The sequence below is a fragment of the Mus caroli genome, chromosome 11 (assembly GCF_900094665.2).
Source record: "Mus caroli chromosome 11, CAROLI_EIJ_v1.1, whole genome shotgun sequence".
NCBI lineage: Eukaryota > Metazoa > Chordata > Mammalia > Rodentia > Muridae > Mus > Mus caroli.
Window position 1 is genome coordinate 109,491,692 of NC_034580.1, and position 25,753 is coordinate 109,517,444.

General features: G+C 48.5%; 3 protein-coding genes across 7 annotated transcripts in view; 1 reads left to right on the plus strand and 2 right to left on the minus strand.

Moving 5' to 3' along the window:
- Slc39a11 (solute carrier family 39 member 11) overlaps positions 1–1,524 on the minus strand; it is a 405,882-nt gene extending 404,358 nt beyond the window's left edge. For 2 of the 3 annotated variants that reach the window (XM_029484199.1, XM_029484197.1), the window contains exon 1: positions 1,386–1,524. The gene's annotated coding sequence lies outside the window, so the exon portion shown is untranslated. Of the gene's footprint in view, positions 960–1,385 lie in introns of those variants that run through there. The other variant, XM_029484198.1, reaches the window with a different exon arrangement.
- Cog1 (component of oligomeric golgi complex 1) lies at positions 635–14,212 on the plus strand. Of its 2 annotated transcripts, XM_029484195.1 has the most exons (15): positions 987–1,329; positions 3,177–3,418; positions 3,555–3,736; positions 3,869–4,039; positions 5,977–6,133; positions 7,010–7,220; positions 8,114–8,902; positions 9,253–9,399; positions 9,611–9,772; positions 10,715–10,842; positions 11,510–11,618; positions 12,767–12,876; positions 12,958–13,036; positions 13,471–13,505; positions 14,018–14,105. In XM_029484195.1, the coding sequence occupies exons 1-14, from the start codon at positions 1,015–1,017 to the stop codon at positions 13,483–13,485; spliced, it is 2,817 nt and encodes a 938-aa protein (XP_029340055.1). In that variant the 5' UTR covers positions 987–1,014; the 3' UTR covers positions 13,486–13,505; positions 14,018–14,105. The 2 variants fall into 2 exon arrangements, with proteins under 2 accessions (XP_021031459.1, XP_029340055.1); XM_021175800.1 differs by lacking the exon at positions 13,471–13,505 and having other exon boundaries at positions 635–1,329; positions 14,018–14,212.
- Fam104a (family with sequence similarity 104 member A) overlaps positions 13,132–25,753 on the minus strand; it is a 23,472-nt gene continuing 10,850 nt past the window's right edge. For both annotated transcript variants that reach the window (XM_029484203.1, XM_021175803.1), the window contains exon 3: positions 13,132–15,359. In XM_029484203.1, coding sequence (XP_029340063.1) covers positions 15,126–15,359 — 234 coding nt within the window. In that variant the 3' untranslated portion in view covers positions 13,132–15,125. The remainder of the gene's footprint in view (positions 15,360–25,753) is intronic.

Sequence of the window (25,753 nt, forward strand, 5' to 3'; positions counted from 1 at the left end):
CTCGAAGTAGTGGCAATGGTGAACGGGAGAGAAAACCCAGAGACTGTCTGTGGTACAGGGCTGCTGAACACACAATACTGTTTTCTCTGTGTTAACATAGGAAAGAATTCTTCAGCAAACTTTTCCAAAACGAAGGGCCCTGCCCTGAACGGACTTATGAACAGCAAGCCAGAACGTCCAGGTTTTCTTACTGGGTCAATCTCAGGATGTTCAATCCTCTGGCATCATGGACTCCCCATCGTTCTCCACCACAGGAGGCCTGTAACAGGGAAACCCATTTTGTGGCCACTAAACAATATTTAAATAAAATAGAAGACCCAGGTAACTACGCTCACAAGGTGGACCACGCTGTCACCCAGCTCTCCAGCTGCCGAGTCCTAAGCGAAGAGTCCCAAGGCCCAATCCTGGTTGCTGTGATGGTCTATCGAAGGCAAAAGCGTGCATGCATGTAAGACCGACAGCAACACGACCATACGTGTATCTTTACCATAATGAACCCCCCTGTGAAGCTCTTCCCTCCCCAGGAAAGGGTTTGGGTGCGACGCAAGGGGCTCCGGGCCACTAAGACTTTGACCACCAAGTACAGGTTCAGCTCTGCAACCTTAACTACTTCGCTTCTCTAAGGAAAAAGAGCGCTCAGGGTAGGCGAGATGGCACAACAGACAAAGGCGATTGCCGCCAAAGCCGATAAAATTCCATCTAAAATTCTATACTGAGATCCTCACGGCAGGAGTGAGCTTCCTGCAACTTGTGACCTCCGCGCGCATCTGTTTCTGTCGCACGTACGCCACCTACATAGGGTGAGAATGGGGAGGAAGAGGGAAGGAGAGAGAAGGGAGGTTGTAACAGTAAAAAAAAATAAGCTCTGGAGAGCAGCACTGCCACCGAGGCTCACTCCCTGGGACCACCGAGGATCCCGACCTGGCGGAAGCACTTCCGCCCCCATCCATGATGGCGGGAGGGCGGGGCGGGGCTGGCAGGCGGAAGCGGCCGGCGGATCCCTGGCTTAGCACCATGGCGGCCGCGACCGCCTCCTCCGCGCTGAAGCGGCTGGATCTGCGCGATCCCAACGCTCTCTTCGAGACCCATGGAGCAGAGGAGATCCGCGGGCTGGAGCGCCAGGTCCGAGCCGAGATCGAGCACAAGAAGGAGGAGCTGCGGCAGATGGTGGGCGAGCGGTACCGCGACCTGATCGAGGCGGCGGACACCATCGGCCAGATGCGCCGCTGCGCCGAGGGCCTGGTGGACGCCGTGCAGGCCACCGATCAATACTGCGCCCGCCTCCGCCAGGCCGGCTCCGCGGCGCCCCGGGTCCCACGGGCCCCGCAGGTCAGTCCGGGATCCGAACCCGCCGCCCCCGCCGCCCGGCGGTCCCCACCCCTCACCTTCCGCCGGAGGAGCCCGCCCCTCACGCCGCCGCGGGCTCCGGGGAGGCGTCTGCGGGCCTTCCTCGGGACGCTGGTCCGCTGCCGAAAAGTCAGCCGGCCTTTTGCTCCGGGAGCCTTCCCGGACTTCCGGACGATTCCCTCGCCTCCCGTGGGTTCGCTGCGCTCTCCTTCCCTTTTAACTGAAAACGCCAGGGGTCTCTCGACTGTCAAGAACAGATCTCTCCCGTTCGCTCACACCTTCCTGTCAAAGTCATTCATTCCCCATCCCACCCTGAGCCCGACCGAGCCTGGAGAATTGGGGGAGGGTAGCCTCAGCCGTCAGGCCCTCCCCCTTTTAATAGGTGAATAGTTTCATTTCAGGCTGGTTTTTAAAACTCAGGGTATCCTGATGTCCTCCCATGAAACGTTTAAGACCCGATGCGGGTCGAATTCTGACATTGGGTGTTGGCTTAGGAGTGAGCAGAGGGCGCCGAGGGTAAATAGTTTTAACCTAGGAGAACTTACTGTAACAGAAGAAGAAATTACAAAAGCGCACTAGCCCACATGTGGAGCCAGCTTTCTCGCGCTACCTGGGTGTCAGAAAATCCAAGCCAAAAAAAAACTAGGGTAGTATAATGAACGTGGGCAAAGAAGGTTGGAACTTTGTCGGCCTGTCACTTCCTAAGCTACACATTTAAGTACAGCCCCCTTCCCAAATGGACAGACTTAGCTGGCTAGCTTCAACTATGTAAGCCCAGTCTTAGAAATGTATTGATTTTCATAGTTATGGTTGGTGCATTTCTGGGGGGATGCCCTCTCCGTTCAAATCATAAACAGGAGCCTCCCAAGATTTTCTTGAAGTTTACATTCTAATTAAAGAAAGAAATCCTTGGGAAATTGAATTTTAAAAATATGAATAATTTAGAATGGCAGTAGAAAATAGTTTAGCATAAAGGTGATTAATCACATGTCCATTTAATGTAATACTTCGGAAGGAAGGAGTGAGTTGGGTGTGGCTCCTCCCCAGTAAGGACAACTGAGATTTGGAACATTGACGTCGCTGGCCAGCTATGCTGCTGTAACAAAAGATTTAACACTGGGCAGTTCATAAAGAGTAGACATTCATCTTCCCTCAGTAATAGGCCTGGGAAGTCCGAGATCAAAGATCAAACTGTTAGCATCATAAGTCCGTTGCAGGCCTGCTTGCCTCCCATAGCAGATGGGGAGGAACACAAAAGAGCCAGAGTTAGTCCCCCTCCTTTACAGGCACCCCACACACCACTACTAAAGACGGACTCGAGGTGAGAGGGCAGATGAGAGGCCTGAAGTCTTAGCCAGGTGAAGATCTGGTGCAGGGGTGGTAAAGAACAGTCAATGAGAAATCTTTGGTGACCTTAAAGAGAAAGGAGAGGAAGGAGGAAGCTTGTAGGAAGCCTCCCTTCCACCCACCGATAACCAGATGGCGAGATGCCCCGCCCTCCTACCAATAACCAGATGGTGAGATGCCATCTGGTCGGACATAAAGTGCCCTGCAAGCTGAGTGGTACTGAGTGTGGCTTTATGAAAACGTCAGATTTTTGTTTTCTTTTTAAAGACAGGGTTTCTCTGTGCTGTCCTGGCTAGTCTGGAACTCACTATGTTGACCAGGCTGGTGTCTAACTCTCAAGAGATCCGCCCACCTCTGCCCCTTGGGTGCTGGGATCAAAGGTGTGCAATACCACACAAAAGCATTCCCCAACTTCTCCCCCAAGCCTGTGTAAGCGGAGCTGTGCTTTTTATTTGATCTTCTGACGGTCTTCTGCCCTTCAGCCACAGCCGCCGTCCGAGAAATTCTACAGCATGGCCGCCCAGATTAAGCTGCTGCTGGAGGTCCCCGAGAAGATCTGGAGCGCCATGGAAGCCTCACAGCACCTCCAGGCCACACAGCTCTACCTGCTCTGCTGCCACCTGCATAGCCTGCTGCAGCTGGACTCCTCTAGCTCCAGATACAGCCCCATCCTCTCGAGATTTCCCATCCTCATCCGCCAGGTGGCAGCAGCCAGCCACTTCCGGTGAGTTTGGTAGCCTACCCTAGCTCACTGAACCCCTATAGTGTCACAGGGGTCTGTCTGTCTTTTCTCCTTATACACTGAGCCACTTCACCCCAGATGTTAGCTACTCCATGTTGATCTTTGTGAATCTTTCTAGGTCAACTATTTTGCACGAAAGCAAGATGCTGCTCAAATGCCAGGCTGTGTCGGACCAGGCTGTGGCCGAAGCCCTCTGCTCCATAATGCTCTTGGAGGAGAGCTCTCCCCGCCAAGCCCTCACAGACTTCCTGCTGGCCAGAAAGGCGACTATTCAGACACTCCTGAACCAGCCTCATCACGGTGGGTGTGTTTCTCTCAAAAATGGGATTCTTCTACAGGGAATGGAGCAGTGTGTACCAGGGGAGCCTGAGGCAGCGTTCCGTGTTCATCCTTGCTAAAGGGAACTGGTTACAAGAGGGTGCGTTCTTACAGGTGCTGGCATCAAGGCCCAGATTTGCTCTTTGGTGGAACTGCTGGCTACCACTCTGAACCAGGCACATGCCCTCTTCTACACCCTACCAGAAGGCGTGCTACCCGACCCATCCCTGCCCTGTGGCTTGCTCCTCTCTACCCTGGAGACAGTCACAAGGCAGCATCCCACTGGTGAGCTTATAACCTTTACCCTCATTCATTCACCCGATCTGCCATTTCCTAGCTCCTGCACCATGCTCTGGCCATAAACCAGTGAACCGGAAAGATTCAGACCCCTGCTCTGTGGATAGCACAGCTTAGCTGGAAAGCAGGTGCTGAACCTTCAGAGGTGCATGAGAGGTTTCTGTTTGATGTCAGCAGTAGTCATTGCTGGAAATGCCCAGTACCAGTTGCTTAGGAACACTGGAAGGATCTCCCTAAGCCAAGGAGGACTTCCCCGGGGAAAGTGATGTTAAACCAAACTGAAGATGGAGGAAGGGGGGAGAAATCCATATAACAAAGATGAGGTTCTGAGACCTGAAATGAGGGTGTCAGTATAACTGAGGAGCTGAGGTGCCTGCAGGAGGTTTCTCCAGTGTGGTAAGGGTCTAGTGAGAAGAGGGCCGAGGCATAGCCAGGGGTCAGGGGAAGTGCAGCCGAATGGGCCAGACGGGAGTTGGGCTTTAAACAGAGATAAGGGCATTCCTCCTCCTTGTAGGCTTAGTGTGCTCTTCTGCCACCTGTCCTCCTGCATCCCAGACTTCTCTGGAGTAGCATTTTCCCAGATATAATTAAATGTTTTTAGTGGCAGTGGTGTCCTGCAGGACAGAGAGGTGCAGAGAGCTAAGAGAAGGCTGTCGCCATGGCCCAGAGTCAGACATAGGATGAGGACTTGGGCTAGAGGGGGGCCATAGAGATGAAGCTGAGCGGCCATCGATCTCTGTCGAGAGGACTAGAGATGAAGGATTGTCTGGGGAGCATGTGGGTAGGGAGGTGTCCGAATGAACTACAAGAGGAACTGGTTTGGGGATTGGGATGGGTTTCCATTTGCAGATGGTACCCTAGAGAACACTGAGGCCCTGAAATGGGGCTGAGGAGTGAGCAGGTGTCCCCAGAGATGCCCACCTATAGCACGCCTGCAGGTGGCAGCATCTGTACCCACGAGGATGGATGTATCAGTGAGCAAAGACTCACACAGACTCCTGTAATGGTAGGGCTGCAGGGTCAGGTGGAACCGTCAGCAGTCAGCAAAGGAAACAGCTCAAGGTAGAAGGAGGGAGTACAGGACCCTTCCTACCAGGGGCTCATCTCTTTCCTTTGCTTTGAGACACACACACAGCCCACCCCCACCCTCCCACCCCTACGCTGGGATGTACTGATTTATAGCTTTCGTGAAAGGTGAATGCTGACTGGCCTGCCCTGGCATAGAAAAACAGACACACAAACTGAGTGGCCTCTTCAAGAGTACAGTGAAAGGCACTGCTCAAGAAGCCCTGCCCAGGCCTGCAGGATGACCAAGAGACTCGGCAGGCAGGATAGGTGGTCAGTGCTTGTTCCCTTAGGCCTTCAAGTGACCTAGGATGCTAAGAGGAGAGGGAAATGGATAGCCTACACTTTTCTTTGGCAACTTAAGCTCTGTTATTAAAATGTCGATGACTGGTGGGCACAGTGGCATGGACCTAGCTACTCAGAAGTCTGAAGCAAGAGGACCACTGGAGGCTCAGGCTTAGAGACCAACCTAAGTGACATGGCAGGACCCCACCTCAAATACCCCCCCCCCACACACACACACATATGGCCACATATGCACACACACAAAGATTGCACAGTACTCCTTCTCCCCTCCCTCTCTCCTTCCCTCCCTCCCTTCCTGTTTGCCCTCCATTCTTTCCTCCTGGCCTGTACTGTTCTTAACCAGCAGAATGGCAGAGTGTGGGGAGGCTGCTGTGCACAGGGACTGGCGTGCCCTGTACTTCCTTTAGCTAACCTTTTTCCAATTTGACCCACCTTCCCAAGGGTGGATGGGGTGGGTGACATCTAGGTTTTTGGACATTCCCTCATGGATTTGTAATTCTCAGAATGCTGTTCAAAGCCCAGCCCGGATCCCTCCCACTTGGCCTTTTCTCTAGGAAAGGGCATCGGTGCCCTCCAAGGGGAGATGAAGCTGTGCAGCTGGTTCAGACACCTGCCCACCTCCATTATCGAGTTCCAGCCCACACTCCGAACTCTCGCACATCCCATCAGCCAGGAGTACCTGAAAGACACGCTGCAGAAATGGATCGACATGTAAGCAGGCAGAACGCACCCCTGAGGCTTGACCTGCACGCAGCCTTCGAAGTGACCACACCCAGGAGGCATAAGCTGGTTCCCAGTCATGGGGTAATGTGCCACATGCCTGCCACCCACTCAGGGTACACTGCTACCTGTGGACCCTTAGTGCCTACAGTGGGAGAATCGGGAAGCTGTTTTGACCGTGGGCCAGACAGAAGGTTTAGCAGTTAAAGAGCACTTGCTGTTCTCCCAGAAGACTTGGGTTCAGTTCCCAGAGCCCGTATCAGGCAGCTCACATCCACCTACCTAACACCAACTCCAGGGTTGCTGTTGCATCTGACCTGAGGGCACCTCCATTCATGTATGTCCACCTGGAACGCACGCACACACACACCACACCACACACACACAGATTTTGAAATAAAATCTTTTAAAAGATAATTATTTTCCATAACAGTTAAGTAAAGGCTTTTCTCCTTACACTCTAGTACCGAATACTCTGAGCTTTTAAGTGTTGGCTCTGAAGCTGTGCCATGAGGCTCTAGACAAAAGCCGGCTTGGCGTGCTGAGAGAACTGCAGACTCCCAGTGTCCGTTCAGCTGTAAATATGCCAACATACTTAGTTCAGAGGTTTCAAATGGAGTCTTAAGAATTTTTCTTAACAATGATGTGAAAAGCCACAAATGAATACCAGGTGTGCTGACGCACGCCTTCAATCCTAGCATTCCAGCAGCAGAGGCAGACAGATCCCTTTGAGTTTGAGGCCAGCCCGGACTACATTCCAGGCCAGCCAGAAATACATAGTCAATCTATCTTTAAAAATAAACAAAAAACAACAAATACAACAAGTCAGGGATCCAGTGCAGCCTAAGCAAAGTGGTCTTGTTACAGGTGCAATGAAGACATTAAAAATGGGATCGGCAATCTGCTTATGTACGTGAAGAGCATGAAGGGTCTGGCAGGCATCAGAGATGCCATATGGGATTTGCTTAGCAACGAGTCTGCCAGCCACAGCTGGGAGGTGGTGTGTCAGCGGCTGCTGGAGAAGCCGCTCTTGCTCTGGGAGGACCTGATGCAGCGGCTCTTCCTGGATCGGTTACAGGTACAGTGGGCATCACTGGGACCACCTCCCATTCGAGCCCCGTGTGGCCTCTTTTTTTTTTTTTTTTTTTTTAAAGATTTATTTATTTAATGTAAGTACACTGTAGCTGTCTTCAGACACTCCAGAAGAGGGCGCCAGATCTCGTTACGGATGGTTGTGAGCCACCATGTGGTTGCTGGGATTTGAACTCTTGGACCTTCGGAAGAGCAGTCGGGTGCTCTTACCCACTGAGCCATCTCACCAGCCCCCCCGTGTGGCCTCTTGACTACGTTAAAACCTCCCTCGTTTACTGAACGTTTTCTTTCCCTGTTTCTTACCAAATCTAGATTTCCTCAAAGTTAAAAGAGATAGCAGGCTGTTGTGGGGTGCCACTCAGTGAGGCTGTCTTTGCTCTCTGCCATACTGTGTTGACAGTACTGGTTCTTTTTCTCATCACTGTGACCAAATGGCTGACAAAATAACCTGAGGAATGATGTAGTGTTTTAGCTCAGAGCTGTGAGTGTTCAGTGCATGGTCACTTGGCTGTTTTGGAGCCAGTGGTGAGACAGAACTCGTAACTAGAGTATGTGGTAAAGCCTCACCTCATAGCAAACAGCAGATGGGATGGGGTTGGGGGACAGGGACAAAGATACCTATCCTCAGAACACACCCCCATGCCCTTGCTTTAGTTAAGCCCACTCCAGAAGTTGTCATAACCTCTCTAAGTAGTGCCACCAACTGAGACCAAGCTGTTAACACCTGAACCTGTGTGGGCGTTTCACGGTCAGGCTTTAAATGGTCACTGTGAGTGTCATAGAGAACGTTCTGAAAGCCAGGATAAATTACCATTTCAACTCATTTTGAAATTCCCATTAAGTAACAATGGCTAAAACTCTGCTCTCCTTCCTTTATAGACACTGACCAGAGAAGGCTTTGAATCCATCTCCAACAGCTCCAAAGAGCTTCTAGTCTCAGCTTTGCAGGAACTGGAGACCAACAACTCCACATCGAATAAGCATGTCCACTTTGAGCAGAACATGTCTCTCTTCCTCTGGTCCGAGAGCCCCAACGACCTGCCTTCTGATGCTGCCTGGGTCAGCGTAGCAAACCGGGCTCAGTTTGCCAGTAGTGGCCTCTCCATGAAAGCCCAAGCCATCAGCCCTTGTGTCCAGAACTTCTGTTCTGCCCTGGATTCTAAGCTGAAGGTTAAACTGGACGACCTCCTGGCCTACCTTCCTTCCAGTGACACAGCATTGCTCAAGGATACCACCCCCATGCACCAGGCTAAGAACTCTGCCTTTGATAGATATGCAGATGCTGGGACCGTGCAGGACATGCTGCGTACGCAGTCCGTGGCCTGCATCAAGTCCGTCGTGGGCTGCATCCAGGCAGAGCTGCGGACCATTGAAGAAGTCACACAGGAACAAAAGGATGTCCTTCACAGCACCAAGCTGCACGCAGTCCTCTTCATGGCCAGACTCTGCCAGTCTCTGGGAGAACTGTGCCCTCACCTAAAGCAGTGTATTGTGGGACAGCGCGGGGGTTCTGAGAAACCTGCCAGGGAGGCGAGGGCTCTGAAAAAGCAGGGGAAGGGGAGAGCTCAGGATGTCCTCCCCACGCAGGCCCAGTGGCAGGGAGTGAAGGAAGTCCTGCTCCAACAGAGCGTCATGGCCTACCGGGTCTGGAGTGCAGCACTTGTGAAAGTGAGTCACAGGACTTCTGGGGCTTGCTGTCCTCAATGAGGTGTAGAGACAAGTGATGCTTACTTCACGGCTGCCATAGCACGTATGCCGGGCAGCTCAGCATGCTTTCCTCTTGCCAAGCTGGCCAGGGAACCCTGCTTCTTGCTCTTCTGTCAGTACCAGTCTTCTGCCCATCCCTGGTTTCCCACCGGGTGACACTTGGCATCACTACAATGACAAGCAGCTACTCCTCCTTGCTGATCGTTACTGTGCCAGGAAAGTGCTGGCTGCCTACCACCCACACTGGTCCTTTTAAACCACACTGCAGAGGCCCTGGGGAACTAATGTGGCCATTCTCTTTTTACCTCCAGTTTCTGATTTGTGGATTCACTCGATCACTGCTTCTCAGTGATGCCGGCTCAGTCCTGGCCACTGCCACCAATTGGGATGAACTAGAAATTCAAGAGGAGACAGAGTCTGGCAGCAGTGTCACGTCTAAGATCCGCCTCCCTACTCAGGTGAGCTCATCACACTGTCAGTACTTGGGCTGCAAGAGGGAGCAAAGTGCTCTGGGGAGGCAGACTGGTGTGGAAAGCCATTTCCATATATATGTACCTGCTGAGGAGCAGCTGAGTGCTCTTCAGGTAGATGCTTAACTGGAGAGAGGTCAAGGTAAACGTCCTTGGGGAGGGATGCACTTAGCAGTATGCTGTTGTTCTCATCTTTCAGCCATCCTGGTATGTACAGTCCTTCCTGTTTAGCTTATGCCAGGAAGTTAATCGGGTTGGAGGCCATGCTTTGCCAAAGGTCACCCTACAGGAGATGCTGAAGACCTGCATGGCCCAAGTCATAGCTGCCTATGAGCAACTCACAGAGGAAAACCAGATAAAGGTTGGTATCCAAACAGACAGACCTTTGTCTGGATTTGGGTGGTTTGTTTAAAGGGTTCAGACGAGAATCATTGCCCAGCCCAATCCCACGCTCCATGTTCTCAGGAGAGGCATTCACCTCTGCAGGGTGACTTTCTCAGGGTCAGGTGGCATCACCAAGTTCACTGTTCAGAACTGGTGGACAGGGTAAAAGCTTTCACAGGAAAAAGGGCTGAGTTTTGGGCCCAGTGCCACCATTCACTCATGCAGGCTCTGGGCAAGTCTTTAAACCCTATGATCTGCTCAGGATCACTGTAAGCAGGTGAGAGAGGGAACGGCGGAGCTACGGCACCAAGAGGTTCCCTTTAGGATGGATGAGGATGGATGAGGAGGTCCTAGCCTCCCAGTCTCCACTGTACCTGTGCCTTTGACCTTTCACTCATCCTCCTTCACTGCGAACATTTAAAGGCCAATCCTGCCTTGGAGAAGGATGCAGTGATCTCCTGAGCCTCAGAATTCACACACCACTCCTCAGGCCAGGGCCTTGCCACTCTGCGACAGCCACCTTTATCTAGGAGCCTGCCTTTAAGGGCTGGGTCTCTTCCATGCTGAGATTTGTTTTTTAATTTAATTTGTAATTCATTTTTTTTACACTCCATATTCCATTCCCTGCCCCTCCACATCCACCTCCTCCCCTCCCTATCCCACCTGACCTCTAAACTCTCTGGGGCCTCCAGTCTCTTGAGGGTTAGGTGCATCATCTCTGAATGAACACAGACCTGGAAGTCTTCATACTCTGAGATTTTAAGACCGGGGTTCTATTCAGCACGTTTGAGATGGACCTGGCCCTGTGGGTCTCAATAGCACCTTCTGAAACTGTACCAAGCTGTAGTGCCAAGCAGAACCTTTAGCCTCTCATGGAACCATGTAAGGAGTTACCCTCACCAGCCAGTTTCACTTGCAGAAAGAAGGGGCATTTCCAATGACCCAGAACCGAGCCCTGCAGCTCCTCTACGACCTACGCTACCTCACCATGGTTCTGAGCAGCAAGGGGGAGGAGGTGAAGAGTGGCCGGAGCAAGGCAGACTCTAGGTGACTATTCCTACTGGGGCACCCCCAGGGCAGTCTCTTCCTGATGCAGTTAATGGACAGCACCCTACTTAGGAGGGTTCCTCTTGGGATTTCCCCGTTTTATAGCAGTGGGAGAAGCCATACTTCAAGTCCAGGATTAAGATCTTTGTCCAGGTCAGCAATAAACAAACATAATCTTGCACTGTGCTAGTATCTATGAACTGACTGACTATTCGGGCAGCTCCGAGGCCATGCTAAAGGGAAACAACCCACTGTGCTGTCCTGTGCCTATAAGCTGTAGTCCAGCACCATCTTAGTCCTCTCAGTAGTGTGTGTGTGTTGGTGTATGGCTGCATCTAACTCAAGTCCCTTTCTGGGGATGCCCCCAAGCCTGTCACATCCTGCACACTGACTGGGTTTCTTTTAAACAGCAAGTCACTGTGTAATCAGTGAGTTAAATAATACCTGGTGATGCATCCCACAGCTAGGTGAAGCCAGCAGAGGACTGAGGAGTCCTGTTTGCCAAGTGGCAGGCACGGACTGGACATTCATGTCAGGCTGACTTGTCTAAGAACACTAAGCAACTTAGCTGGGTAATTCCCACCTCCGGGGTTACTGTCGTAGTAAAAACCTGCCAGGTTGTTTCCTGTCCTGAAAAGTGCGTGTAATAATGTTTAACTCTTCTCAGAACTGAGAAGATGACCGATAGGCTGGAGGCCCTCATTGACCCTTTTGACCTGGATGTCTTCACACCGCATCTCAACAGCAACCTGAACCGCCTGGTGCAGCGGACTTCAGTAAGTTGGGTCTCAACCGTGCTCAGTGTAACCAAAGTGTCTTGGGATCAGATTACAAACCTGCTAGGGTCCTCCACCTACAGGAGTGAAATACAAAAAAAGGGCCACTTCCTAGAAGAGAATTAGGTAAAATGCCATGAACTGGGACAGCCATGTTGGAGGTAAGGTTTGGTAAAGTTTATTTACACGGCTTCACAAAAAAGGAACCCATGGGTGCCAGTAGAATGGCCCAGTGTGTAAAGGAGGTGCCACCAATGTCATCAGCTTCAGTTCACAGGACCCAGATCTGAAGAAACTGAGTCCAAAAAGTCATTTTCTAACCTCCATGTGCGTGTGGATATGGATGGGCACAGGGCTTGCTCTCTCTCTCTCTCTCTCTCTCTCTCCTCTCTCACACACACACACACACACAAAATATATAAATGGGCACGGTGGCGCACGCCTTTCATCCCAGCACTCAGGAGAGAGAGACAGGTGGATTTCTATGAGTTGGGAGGCCAATCTGGTCTACAGAGAAAGTTCCAGGACAGCCAGGACTACACAGGGAAACTGTGTCTTGAAATATCCAAAAAAGAAAAAAAAAAATGTATAAATTTTAGAAAAGAGCTACATGGCTTTGAGATTCTTCACCCATGGTACTGATTAAGGACTAAATTTGAAAAAGTTAGCAGTTGGAGCTAGCAATATGGCTCAGAGGTTAAGAGCACTGTCTGCTCTTCCAGAGGTTCTGAGTTCAATTCCCAGCAAACCACATGGTGGCTCACAGCCATCTATAATAAGATCTGGTGCCCCCTTCTGGCCTGCAGGCATACATGCAGACAGAAAGCTATATATATAATAAATAAATTTTAAAAGGAACAAAGAAAAAGTTAATACTTAAAAGTACATTTGCCCAAACAATGGTTAAAAATAACCCACGAGTCAGGCGTGGTGGCGCACGCCTTTAATCCCAGCACTCAGGCACGCGGATTTCTGAGTTCGAGGCCAGCCTGGTCTACAAAGTGAGTTCCAGGACAGCCAGGGCTACACAGAGAAACCCTGTCTCAAAAACACCAAAAAAAAAAAAAAAAAAAAAAAAATTAACCCACGAGTGAAGTGTGAGTGACTCACTCTGTGATATTCACGTGCCCTCCATTTCTTACCTGCAGGTTCTATTTGGCTTGGTTACAGGCACAGAGAATCAGTTTGCCTCTCGGAGCAGCACTTTCAACTCCCAGGAACCCCATAACATACTGCCACTGGCCTCCAGTCAGATCAGGTAAGTAAGTAGCTCAGGAGGCTCTGCCGGGCTGGGCCTGCTGCCTGTTCTCCGCAGTGACATCTTCTTTCTTGTCTTGAGGTTTGGACTCCTTCCACTGAGCATGACAAGCACAAGAAAGGGGAGGGCAACCAGTAGAAGCGTTGAAACCCAAGCCCAGGTCAGTGCCAAAAGAGGCTCTTGTGGTTCTTCCAACCCCTCCCTGACTCAGCTCCCCACCCCCCACCAGCTTTTAGAAATAACCAACCAATTAGGCACCATACAGCAATGCACTAAGGCTGCTTTTAATGGCGGCGCAATAGAGAGTACAAGTGAGCTCATAGAAAGATGCCAGTTAACTCGAGCAAATAGCCTCAAAATAGAAATATACCCAGAGCCAGACCACAGGCTGTGGAGTCCGCACAGCACATGATAGAGATGGCCTCTTGTATTCTGTAGGGTGAATGACTGTTGACGGGCACCCCGACACTGATCAGAGCATGGGAAGAGCCTTTGTCTTCAGATGGTCTCACCTGTGCCTGTAGTTGGGTGGGAGATGGGAAGAAACGTGCTTCCTCGAGCACGGTTTTATTAATACATGTTTTGTTTCAGTAGGACACCATGCATTAAGCCTGCCGGAGCCCTCCTGGGTATTTCTGGATTGTGTTGTGTACATGTGTGCTTGACAGCTTCTCTTCTCATAGCCCTGTTTGCCTTTCTGTTACAATTCCAGCCAAGTATCCTTTCCACATCCCTTGCCAACAAACCCGGTAATCCTGAGTCCTCTCAGCAAACATCTGGTTTTAAAATCTAGAAAACAGCTCTGAAAGGAAAAGAAACCTACTTCGTGAGCTCTGGGCTTCATGACAGTAGTTCCCACGTCACAGGGCTGGCCCTTCCATGCTGTGGCCCTCAGAGGCGGCCATGGAAGGCACTGCATGTTCACTCTCTTCCTGGCATGGGCCTCCTTCAGACTGTAGCTGTATCACACAGTAACCTGCTCTGGTCCAGTCGTCCCTCTCAGATCCTTCTTACTAGAGCCATCCCCGCTCCTCAGCGCTGTTGCCTGTGCTGTGTGGCCTCTGAGTGGGGTGCAGTGAAGGGGACAGGCAGGAGGCTATGGGTGCACGCTTAAGGCACTTCCTCTTCATCTATATGGCAGGTTGGCCCCCCGGCACTCTCCAGAGTAGGAGACCCGACGACGCATCCCGGCTCCTTATTCAGGCAGCTTGCAAGCGAGGAAGACGACTCACCTGCACCTTCATTATTCAAGCTTGCCTGGCTCTCTAGTATGACCAAGTAGCATAGGAACAATGCCCAGGCTCTCTAAATAAATACTAGCGCATTGTTTTTCCTAGAGGTGCCTCTGCTCGTGTTTCTACACCACACCAATCTTTCCAGTTCCATGACAGAATGTGGGCCCCTGGCAGGGCTGGGGTGCCCATAGGTGTTAGCAGGCAACCTGCACTTGGTCTGCACTGACCACTGCCTTGGCTATGGGCACCGCAAGGAGCTAGCAGTTAAGCTGTTAATACACAAGTTCATAACATTTACTAGCTATTTCTTGACTTGAGAACTGCACAATGTTCTCTATAGCGTCTGGGGTACAGACTAGAAGAAAATAAGATATGGAAGTGATATTCTCCCTGGAAATTCAAATGTTAAATAAAGACCACAACTAGGAAATGTGCTTAACTTCCATGGTCTTCAGAGTGGGCGACTGTTCTGTTCCAAGGGAGAGCATTTCCATAGACAGACATCTACATACTAAGAGGTAGTATGGCAGTTAGCTTCAGTGCAACACTGAGTCAAGCTTCCTATATTTAGGGAGAAAACTTACAGGGGTTTGTTTTTTTTTTCATGGAAACTAGATATTCTTTACTAGTTTATTGAATTTAAAAAAATTAAGATCCCGCATTTTTTAAGAGGCTCTTTACATACAGTACAGCATCTAGTTGACAGATGTGGAAATCGGTCAGATGAGACTTCCTCATACACTGCCACGACGTAGATCTGATGCCCTCTCTTAAAAGAATCCTCTAAAAGAATCCTATAAAAAACTGCTCCCAAGCCCCTCCGAAATCGCAACAGTGCAGCAAAACCCCGAGTAAGCAGCGCCTGCTGACCCGGCACTCAAATATAGACGGAAAGCCGACAGGCATTTTTTTTTTTTTTCTGTGTGCAACTTTTAAAAACAAATCATTAAGTTGAAATATCCAATCTGCACAGTGCTGTCCCTTCACAGAAGGCAAGAAACTGCCGGAGAAGCATCATGTCGGCGGCCGGCCTCGGTGCTGTAGGCTGTGAAAGTGAGCCTCCTTCAGGGTCTGGTTGATGTGGAAGTAAGGGCCTTGGCACAGTGCAGACTGCTCAGGCATCGGCTGGGGGGTGCTGGGGCAGGATCCAGGGATGGTGTGGCTCAGGCTGCTCTCTGGCCCACTGGCCCTATCTGGGCTGTTGATGCTGCTGCTGCTGCTGCTCCCACCACTGTCGCTGCTTGAAGACTGGAAGGAAAAGAAAAGACAGGGTCCTATCAGCCAGTCTCCTGCAGAAAGGCTTTGCCGGGGCTTAAACTGAGATGCCCGTCCTAGGAGTCTTCTTTGTAATGGCTGAACAAAACTCCACTGTGATCCACGCTTTCATATCCACTCATCTCCTGACAGCCACCTAAGAGAACTCCACGTCCTGACTACTATGAAAAGAACAACGATAAACACAAATGTGTAAGTCTCTGTGGTGGGACACAAAGACCTTTGAGTACATGCCCAGGAGTGGTATCTCTGGGCCATATGGCAAGGAAAATGAACATAGGAATTTTGCACAAAAATTGATGGATCTAGAAATTATGACATTAATAACTATCCCAGAATTCACGTGGGCAGTGGGCATAGCTTGTCAAAGTAAGGGATCAAGAGAAGGAGAAAAGTAATAAGGAAGTGAGACGGATGGTGTAAAGGAACATGAGACATGACAGTAGGAAGGGGACTCCTGGGCACAACACATTAAAGGTGAGAGAAGAAACAACCCCCAAAAAGTGTATCTTGAAATGCCATAAAGAAATGGTTACTGTATGCAGTCACGGATGCTGGCTTCACACACACCACTCCCCTGACAGGTAGGAAGTGTAGGTATTAACCCAAGCACACGCTCTAACTACAGCTTATTCCTTCACTTCTGTGCTCAAACCATTCACCCACCATTTCCAGACATCAAAGGTGGTTCTCAGCTAAAAGGCAAGTATCAACTACTGGTACAGGGACAGGAAAGTTATGTCCCAGCCACAAACTCTGAACACAGGGAACTGAAAACCTGCGTGCAAAATAATGTCCTGTAACTGCTCAGTACACAAACTACACTTAAGAATTGGGCTGTCAATCTTGCTGCCACCAAGTGGATGTGTGCCTGAGTGTGTGCCACGTGTCCTCTAATGAGCAAGACCTCATCAAAGCAACCACTCAAAAACATGTCCTGTTTGACACTAGTATTAAAGCTGCCTCTCTTTTTTCTGAGAAGAAATTAAATCCTAAGGAAGGGGTGCAACCCTGAGCTGGTTTAGAATTTTGTCTGACATTTGGCCCTTTGCTATATCCAGTTTATGCACTCTTGACAATGGCATTTGCTTTGAAATGTTTACATCTGTGTAAGTCTACACAGGAGAGAAAAGACTGGAAAGAAAACAGCCCAAATAGTTAAAATGGGAGGGTTAGAGACACTTTTCCCATCCTCTCCTATCACTTTTTCTGTAAAGCCGTTGTATATTTCACTTATAAGCACTACTTTATAAAAGCTTCCAGATTTATATTGCAAGGTGACTATTAAGTCCAGGCTCTATGTACAAACATGTATGTAGCTAACTCATCTGAAACAGCAAAATGCCTTCCTCAGAAGTGGCCATCAGTACACCTGAAACCCCTTATCCTCAGGTGATTTGAGCTGTCTCACACAGGCATATACTCAGTGCTCACATTAAACTAGAATTCAGAATAGGATTCTAAGGAAGTCAGGTGGCAGGAATGGCTGGAGTTAATTTTCTTAAGCCTTAACTCAAAGCCAGTAGCAAAACACAGTTTACAAAGGCCTTGCTTGCTTATGCTACCTTAGCATCCTAGAATGGCTACCTGCACTTGAGAAGGTCATGAATATGCAAGTGCGCCACCACCCTGGATCAGAACCCACCCACAGGAGGCTCTTTCCTTAGTCTGCTTTCCTTACTATTTCTTGTTACAGGCACTTCCTGAAAATTAAGGCAAGAGCTAGAATCGTCTTTAGTAAGTCATTTGCATGTCTAACTTTATGTACTTCAAACTATAACAGTCAGAATGACACTCTTCAGAAAAGATGAAAGCTCATTAACAGGTCAGGAGAGCTCTCCAACTTTTTAAGTATACTTCAACTCACTGGTCCCGCTGGGGTTTCCTGGGCAGTTGCCCTACTGTGTAGCACAGGCTGTCCTACTGAGTAGCATAGGCTGCCCTGGCACGTGGAATGCTTGTCCTCACGCCCCCATGGGCAGGGATTCCAGGTATACACCACCATACCAATGCTCTCCTTCATTTGTTTCCTAGGTTCACTTTTAAATCTTGTCTTCACTTAAAATGTCTCACAAACAAACATCTAGCAAAACTGGTTACATTATAATATATCTATTATCACAAAATTATCCTCAGCATTAGCAAATACCAGAAACTTACACATCTACAAAGTCTCTTGTTCTTTAAACTGAACCCTATATATAGTGTACAGGGCAGGGTTGTTTTGTTTTTGTTTTTGTTTTTTCTTGAGCTGGCAAGATGGCATAGCAGATAAAGGTACTTATTTGCCACAAAACCTGACATCCTGACTTTGATCTGTGGGTCGAACCTGTTGGAAGAAGAGAACCAATTCCCCAAGAAGTTGTAAATAACATCTATATAGTAAAAATTCTTTTAAAAAAATATTTTCTTGGGGCTGGAGAGATGGCTCAGTGGTTAAGAACACTGGCTGTTCTTCCAGAGGTCCTGAGTTCAATTCCCAGCAACTATATAGTGGCTCACAACTGACTGTAATGGAATACAATGCCCTCTTCTGGTTGTGTCTGGAGACAGCTACCATGCACTTACATACATAAAATAAATAAATAAACTGTTTAAAAAAAAAAAATTTCTTTCCCCCACACCCAAAGGGGCAGCACATTTGGCCTCCTGAGCTGTTAAGAGAGAACACAAAGCTGGGTGGGAAGGGAAGTGAGATGGAGCTCTGAGGAGCTGCGGATCAGAACATACTTACTGCATCAAATTCTGAAAGAAGTTATAAAATATTTTAGGTTAAAAACAAACTTTATCATATACATATTATACACATCAAAACAAGTCTGGGGCTGGTGAGATGGTTCAGTTGGTAAGAGCACCCGACTGCTCTTCCAAAGGTCCGAAGTTCAAATCCCAGCAACCACATGGTGGCTCACAACCACCCGTATGAGATCTGGCGCCCTCTTCTGATGTGCTTGAAGACAGCTACAGTGTACTTACATATAATAAATAAATAAATCTTAAAAAAAAAAAAAAAAAACAAGTCTGGAAGACACAGGAAGCAAGTCATTTAGAATTTAGATTTTCTACATTATTTAACTACTTTATTTCCATTTTTAAATTCCTCCGTGTGTCTGTGTGTGTCTGTGTGTGCGCACGCGCACACAGGAGGGGGGCAACAGAGGGCATCTGGTCCCCTGGGACTGGAGTTACAGATGGTTATCAGCTGCCATGATGGTGCTGGCAACTAAGTCTGTAAGTGCCATCAGTCATCTCTCCAGATCCAGTTATTTTTTTAAGAAGAGTTTACACAAAAAATGTATTTAGAGGGAGAAAAATTAACCACAGATAAAAAAATGTTACTACAAAACAGTAAAGTCTTTAGTGACTTCCAACTTCAAGACAGACTCTAAAAAAGCAACTGATCTATCTAGTCATTAGATTTATGGGAACAGTTTCACCTTCCCCGACTACCAAGGACTGAAAGGCTTGCAGGCTGGAATGATGCCTCTCTCATCAAGGTCTTCTTCCTCCCTTCAGTTCCACAAGAGGAAATGGGGCAGTGTTGCAAAGCCCCTCCCCAAAGCCATCTGCAGGCGGGCAGGCCCAGATGAGCTGCATCGCCAGTCTCTGAGCAAAAGCACAAAGTGCCCTGTGCTGTCTGCCCCCTGCCCTCCCAGCCACAGATGAAAAGCAAGGTTCCTTCCCAGTCTGAAAATATGAAATGGGCAGAGACTGGCCAAGCCCCTCTCACCAGGTGATGCTAACTTTTAGTATTAACTAGAGGGTTGCAAGGGGGAACGACCCTTGTTACACCTGTGTTTGAAAGGCACTAAATTCTTTTCCCAACACTGGTGCCGTGTTGTTTGCTAATAGCATCCTCAGGAAAGTAGTGGCCACTCTGAAGAATCCAGTTTTGAAAACTTGAAGAAAAGGAGTCTCAAATAGTCAGCCATTATATCCTCACAACCACTGGCAGCACGGTGCAGCCAGAAGGGCACTGTCCTGGGAGAAAATGTGGAGTCCTTGTAGGCTTCTGATGTACTTGCCAGAGCACCAGCTGCTCTCATGCCCACTATGCAAACAAACAAATATGCCTGCTATTAGGCTGTCACCAGAGCTGCTCAGGCACTTGGTAAACATTTACTAAGCTCAGTTAGGGGAAATGGTGGTAACGAATCCACAGATAACCAGAGTCCAAGACTACTTGCTGGGAGAGAAAGGCAGCGGAGCATGCTGGGTAAACATGAGAGAGGAAGGATCCTAAGGGTGGCTCTACAAGTCTATGAGCTAAACTTTAAATAGGCAGGAAACAACAAACCAGGAACAAATGAAAGAAGTGTCTTGAGGGTGACAAGTTCCCAGTGTGGTATTTGTGACACAGCTGTACTGTGTCAAGGGCTGGTGAACCATAAAACACAGAGAGAGGTCATAGCTAGAGTATGCGAGCCACTGAGGCCCCAGCAGAGGTTCTGAGCACTCAAGTCATGCTCTAGTTGGAATCTTAAGTTAGAATCACAGGGATTTGTATGTGATGAAGATACAGAAGAAAGGTCCATGGAGGTTTCCTCATAAGGCTGAGCAGGAGGTGGTCACAGGGGACTAGAAATGTTGGAGGTATATGTCATACCCTGAGTGGGACCGCAGGGCTAACATGCAGGGGCAGCAGCTATCAGGAACCACTTGCTGAGTTATCACCTGCTCTTCTCACACTACCTGCAAGTTTTAGTTGAGTCAACAACGAAGCCAAGCAAGGAGAGGAAGGGAATGTTCCTGAAAAATACCACAGGCTACAGACAAACAAGGCGGATGGGGTAGGGAAGGAGAGTAGGACGCTGCACATGGGTGAGTCAGGAAGGAGAAGGCACAAAAGCAGACCAGAGAAGAAGCATGTTCACACCGCGAACCCAAGAAGTACGAAGGGAGAAAACCCATCAATGGCCCCCGGGAACCTGGCAAGCTCTGACAGGCAGGAAGAAGGCACGGTGCAGGAACTGCAGAGCAGAGAATGAATACACTGTAGAAGGCCATCTTTGTTTTCAAGAGACGGGGAACCGCTATTCTCCTGGGTAGGCTTTACCATGCTGTGAAGCTAGTTTATACCTTTACAGCATGGCAGAAACTAAATACCTCTAAATACTGCTTTCTACTCAGAAGCTTTAGAAAGCTGCCCAAGCAAACATATTAATTGTGGAGTCTCTATGCTTCATAAAATCAAAACTAGGCCGTGTATGGCCTGTAATCCCAACATGCTGAAAATAAAGGTAGGAAGATCTTGAACTTAAGGCTGGCCTGGGCCATCTGAGCTATAAAACGCTCAAGAACCAATTACCGGAAGGGAGACATCAAGCTAAACGAAGGATGGTGCTCCCTCCCTGATGGCTAGCTTGCACACAGTTAAATGGTGCTCCTCGGGCTGTGAGGGGGAACTCTTATCAAGTCTTACGAGGCTGTGTCCCCTCGGTGCCAGGCAAGAAGCACACACTGCTGCAACAGCACCCAATCAGTGATGAGGAAATCAACCCCAAAAGGTGTTGATCTGCTCCCAGGGAAGGATTCCACCTATTCAGATGCTGGAGGCCAGAGAGGTCCTAGACCTTGGTGGGGAAGCTAAATGGACCTGATGTGCCCATCCAACTGCAATCTCCATCCTGCTAGTACAGATTAGTAAGTCTGGTGTAGGCAAGTGGGAACTTCTCAAGGATCTCTAAGCCACACATGGGACATCTATAGCACCTCCTCCCTCGTATCACAGAAACTGGGAAGGAAAGACTGTAGGAGCCAGAGGAAGTAGGTGAGTGAGCATGTAATATGCTTCAGAGCACGGCACTGTCTGTGCAGTTTGGACCTCAGGAGAAGCATTTACTGGTGCAAGACCTATACAAGCTCAGACTAGGCTCAGGGGTAAAGGTACTTTACTTCCATGCCAGACAACCTGAGTTCAACAGCCAGGATCTATATAGTGTAAAGAGAAAACCAACTTCCATAAGTTGTTCACTGTTCTGCATAAATAAATAAAGGTAATTTTTAAAAGTTAAAGATTGGGGCTGGGTGGTGGTGGCACCTGCCTTTAATCCTAGCACTAGAGAGGCAGAGGCAGGTGGATCTCTGTGAGTTTCAGGCCAGTCAGGACTGTTACACTTAGAAATCCCATCTCAAAAATATAGATGCAGATATATGGACATATGAACACACACCCAGAGCTACACAGAGAAACCATGTCTCGAAAAAAAAAAAATCTGTATAAATAAAAAAAAAAAAAAAAAAAAGAAGAAGAAAAAGCAAAGTTTTAGATGGGCTGTCAACATCCTGTCATGGAGGAAAGGGTCTGTGAGCCCCTATCTCCAAGACTGATCTGCAGATACTGGTACCAAACCGTTACCCCTCCCTGAGCATCTACAGACTCACTCCTGCAAGCAACCCTAAGGAGCCTCAGGGTCATCAAAAATAGTAAACCAAACAATAAATGAAGACAGGAAAGTAGGGGGGTTCTGGGTGTGAGGAGAACACAAAGGCAGGGAGAGTTAATGTGCTAAAATATCTTAAGTGTACATGTGAAAAATGCCATAATGTGGTCTATTATTATGTGTAATTAACATATGCTAACTAAAATAATCAAAACCAGAATGTAAGTGTATTTATCACCTAGAACACGTTTTCTCCCTTTATCACAAAAGAAAAGGAGGGAGGGAGAGAGGAAAGGAAGGAGGAAGCAAGCAAGGAGGAGGGAGGGCGGGCGGGCGGGCAGGCAGGCTGGCTAGATGGATATATTATGGTTTTTATTGGTTGACTGTTTTGGGTCTTACTATGCAGCCCTAGCTGTCCTGGAACTCACTCTGTAGACCAGGCTGGCCTCAAAACTCAGAGATCTGCCTGCTTCTGCCTCCTGAGTGCTGAGACTAACAGTGTGTTACACTATGCCCTGTCACTACGTCCATCTAGAAAAAGCATTTTAATCCTTCAGGCCTTAGCTTCTCTTTATCCCTATCTCCACATTCACCGATGCTTGCAATTTATACGAACCTACAAAGAAACCACTCCCGTGAGTAACAAGGCACACTCCTGTAACCCCACATCAGCGATGAAGGCAGCACCATCAGAAGTCTAAGGGCAGCCTGGCTACCCCAAGATTCTATCCTCTACCCCCAAAATCCCTTACCACAGAGCTATAAACAGTCCTAGTTCCTCACCCAAGAGCTACTCAAAACAATTCTATGTTTTGGCATGTACCTACTACCCCACAAAAGATTCAAGACAGAACAGCTTTAGCTGGGCCTGGTAGCTCATGCCTGCAATCCCAGCACTTGGGAGGTGGAGGTTGGATCACAAAAATCAAGTTCAAGGCTAAGCTGAGCTACACAGTGAATTCCAGGCCAGCACAGGTCTGTCTTAGAGATTCAAACTGAAATCCTGTTCTGGAAAAACAAAACATGACCAAGGAGATGATTCCCACACAGTGGGGAGAAGCAGCTCCCAGCTGTCCTTTGACCTAGACATACACACACTGAACATATAAGTAAATGCAATAGAAATTTCACAATAAATCTAATTTAAAATAAAAATAAACATTTTTTAAAATTTATTTATTATTATATGTAACCTCTCCTCCCCAGCCTGAAACCTGTTTGCTCAGGTTTCAGTGTTAGAGAGCATCGGGGCAGAGCTTGCCACCCTATCGTCCTGCCATTCCCACTGCCTGCCTCTTAGCTGTTGCGGAGCCATCACGTGTTCACCTGCAACCTTACTCCAAGATGATTTGGTGGGAACTGGGCCCCTTCCCCTCCTTCATAATTCGGTGCACAAATTAGTAAAATGGAGCTTTGATCAGAATTTTTATCTTAGCTTCATCTTTCTCTTGTCTGCCTAGCTCCTTCTTCTCTTCCAGGTTCCAGGAAGCCTTCCCAGAACAGACCCCAGACATGTGAGCCGCTGGCCGGACACAACAATTATATATAAGTACACTGTAGTTGACTTCAGATGAACCAGAAGAGGGCATCAGATCTCATTACTGATGGTTGTGAGCCACCATGTGGTTGCTGGGATTTGAACTCAGGACCTTCCAGAGAGCAGTCAGTGCTCTGACCCGCTGAGCCATCTCGCCAGCCCTAAACATTTTTAAAAGTATGCCCAACTTGGAGCTGGAGAGATGGCTCAACAGTTAAGAGCACTGGCTGCTCTAGCAGAGAAGCTGGGTTTCAGTTCTCAGCGCCAGCATGGTAGCTCACAACCTTTTCTAACTCCAGTTCCAGGGAAACCTACACCCTCCTCTGACCTCTACAACTACATAGTACAGACACTCATGCAAGTAAAACACTCATAAACAAAAATGACAATTAAAGGCATCTTTTAAAAAAGATTATGCTACACTATGCCAGGGATGTAGCTTAGCAGTAGAGCATTGCCTAGCACATGCAAGGCCCTGGGTCCAATCCTACCTGTAGATGAATGAATCAGTGAGTGAGTGAATAAATATGTAAATGCTGTACATGTTCCCACTGTGTCAACAGCCAGCTCTCCTCAGTTACGGCAGTGGGTATACACTCCTGACTTTGAAAATCTGTGCACCCCCACTTCTGTGATTTTGGGCACCCCTTTATGCTCACTAAGAACACTCTCAAGGATCCGTGTTAGCATCAGAATTCCTCTCTTACTGCAAAGACAAGGTGGCACTGGCTGCTTTAGGAAAGTCACTTGTTTCCTCACAATAATGGGAAACACTTTGTACTAGGGAAGGCAGGTTTGCATGGGAGCATCTAGTGCAACTTGTAGATACTAATTACGCCCAAGGACACTATCACTCCTCCAGGTATACAGCTACAGCTCAAACCAGAAAGACCCGCTCCTGTGAAATACAACTGCCTTTTCCTCTTAAGTCTCTTTGACACAGGGCTTTATACACTTTACCCAGGTCGGCCCAGAATTACCTGCCCTATGGCTGGCCTCAAACTAATGGTGACCCTCCTGCCTCAGCTTCCCAAATGCTGGGATTACGGACAAGCCTCTCCACTTGCCTAATCAATTGTTTTTGTTTTTGTTGTTGTTGTTGTTTTTCGAGACAGGGTTTCTCTGTGTAGCCCTGGCTATCCTGGAACTCACTTTGTAGACCAGGCTGGCCTCCAACTCAGAAATCTGCCTGCCTCTGCCTCCCGAGTGCTGGGATTAAAGGCCTGCGCCACCACGCCCGGCTGCCTAATCAATTTTTATCAGCCTCAGTAAATCCTCTAAAAGAGAATATTGAGCTGAGACAGCTCAGCAGGTAAGAACACTAGTTACTCCTAGAGAAGACAAGGTTTAAGTTCCCAGCATCTCCATGACAGCTCACAGCCACTCATAAAGTCCAGTTCCAAGGATTCCAATGCCTGCTTCTGACCTTCCTGGGCATCAGAGACACATGTGCTGTACACATGCACAGGTGGCACATGCATACACATAAGTACATCTTTAAAAGGAGGGAAAGGTTGAATAAAAAAGAAAACACACTTGCCTTTTATACAGGATTCATAAAAAGGCACAAGTTAATAAGTCACTTCCTGGGCTGAAGAGATTGGCTCAGTGGTTAAAAGCACTGACTGCTTGCTCTTCCGAAGGTCTTGAGTTCAAATCCTAGCAACCACATGGTGGCTCACAACCATCCTTGATGAAATCTGACACCCTCTTCTGGTATGTCTGAAGACAGCTACAGTGTACTTAAATATAACAATAAATAAATCTTTAAAAAAAAAATCGTAAGTCACTTCCTGTCTTGCTCTCTGAGGACAGAGGTGTGCCTGACTTAGGTGCTAACTATCTGGGCTCATAAAGAATGGCTACAAAACTAATCTTCAGCCGGGCGTGGTGGCCCACGCCTTTAATCCCAGCACTGGGGAGGCAGAAGCAGGCGGATTTCTGAGTTCGAGGCCAGCCTGGTCTACAAAGTGAGTTCCAGGACACCCAGGGCTACACAGAGAAACCCTGTCTCGAAAAAACCAAAACAAAAAACAAAAAACAAACAAACAAACAAAACCCTAAGGTTAGCCAACTATACCTCAATGTAAAAACAGGCTCAGGGACTAGAGAAATGGCTCAGTTGGCTGTGTGAACCTGAAGATCTGAGTTTGTACCCCAGCACCTACATAAAACTTTGGGCACAGTGGCAGGCATGTGTAATCCCAGGTGACTACACAGGGGAGGTCACAACAGGAGGAACCTGAGGGCTTGCTGTCCAGCCAATTTAGGCAACATGACAAGCTCCAGGTTCACTGAGATTCTGTCTCAAAAACTAGGGTGGAGCACCAGCAAGCCGGCTCAGTGGGTAAAGGCGCGTGCTGTGCTAGCCTGGAGCCCCAAAACCCACAGACAGGCAAAGAAACCCACCACAATGTCCTCTGACTTCCAAGCAGCAGCATGAGATG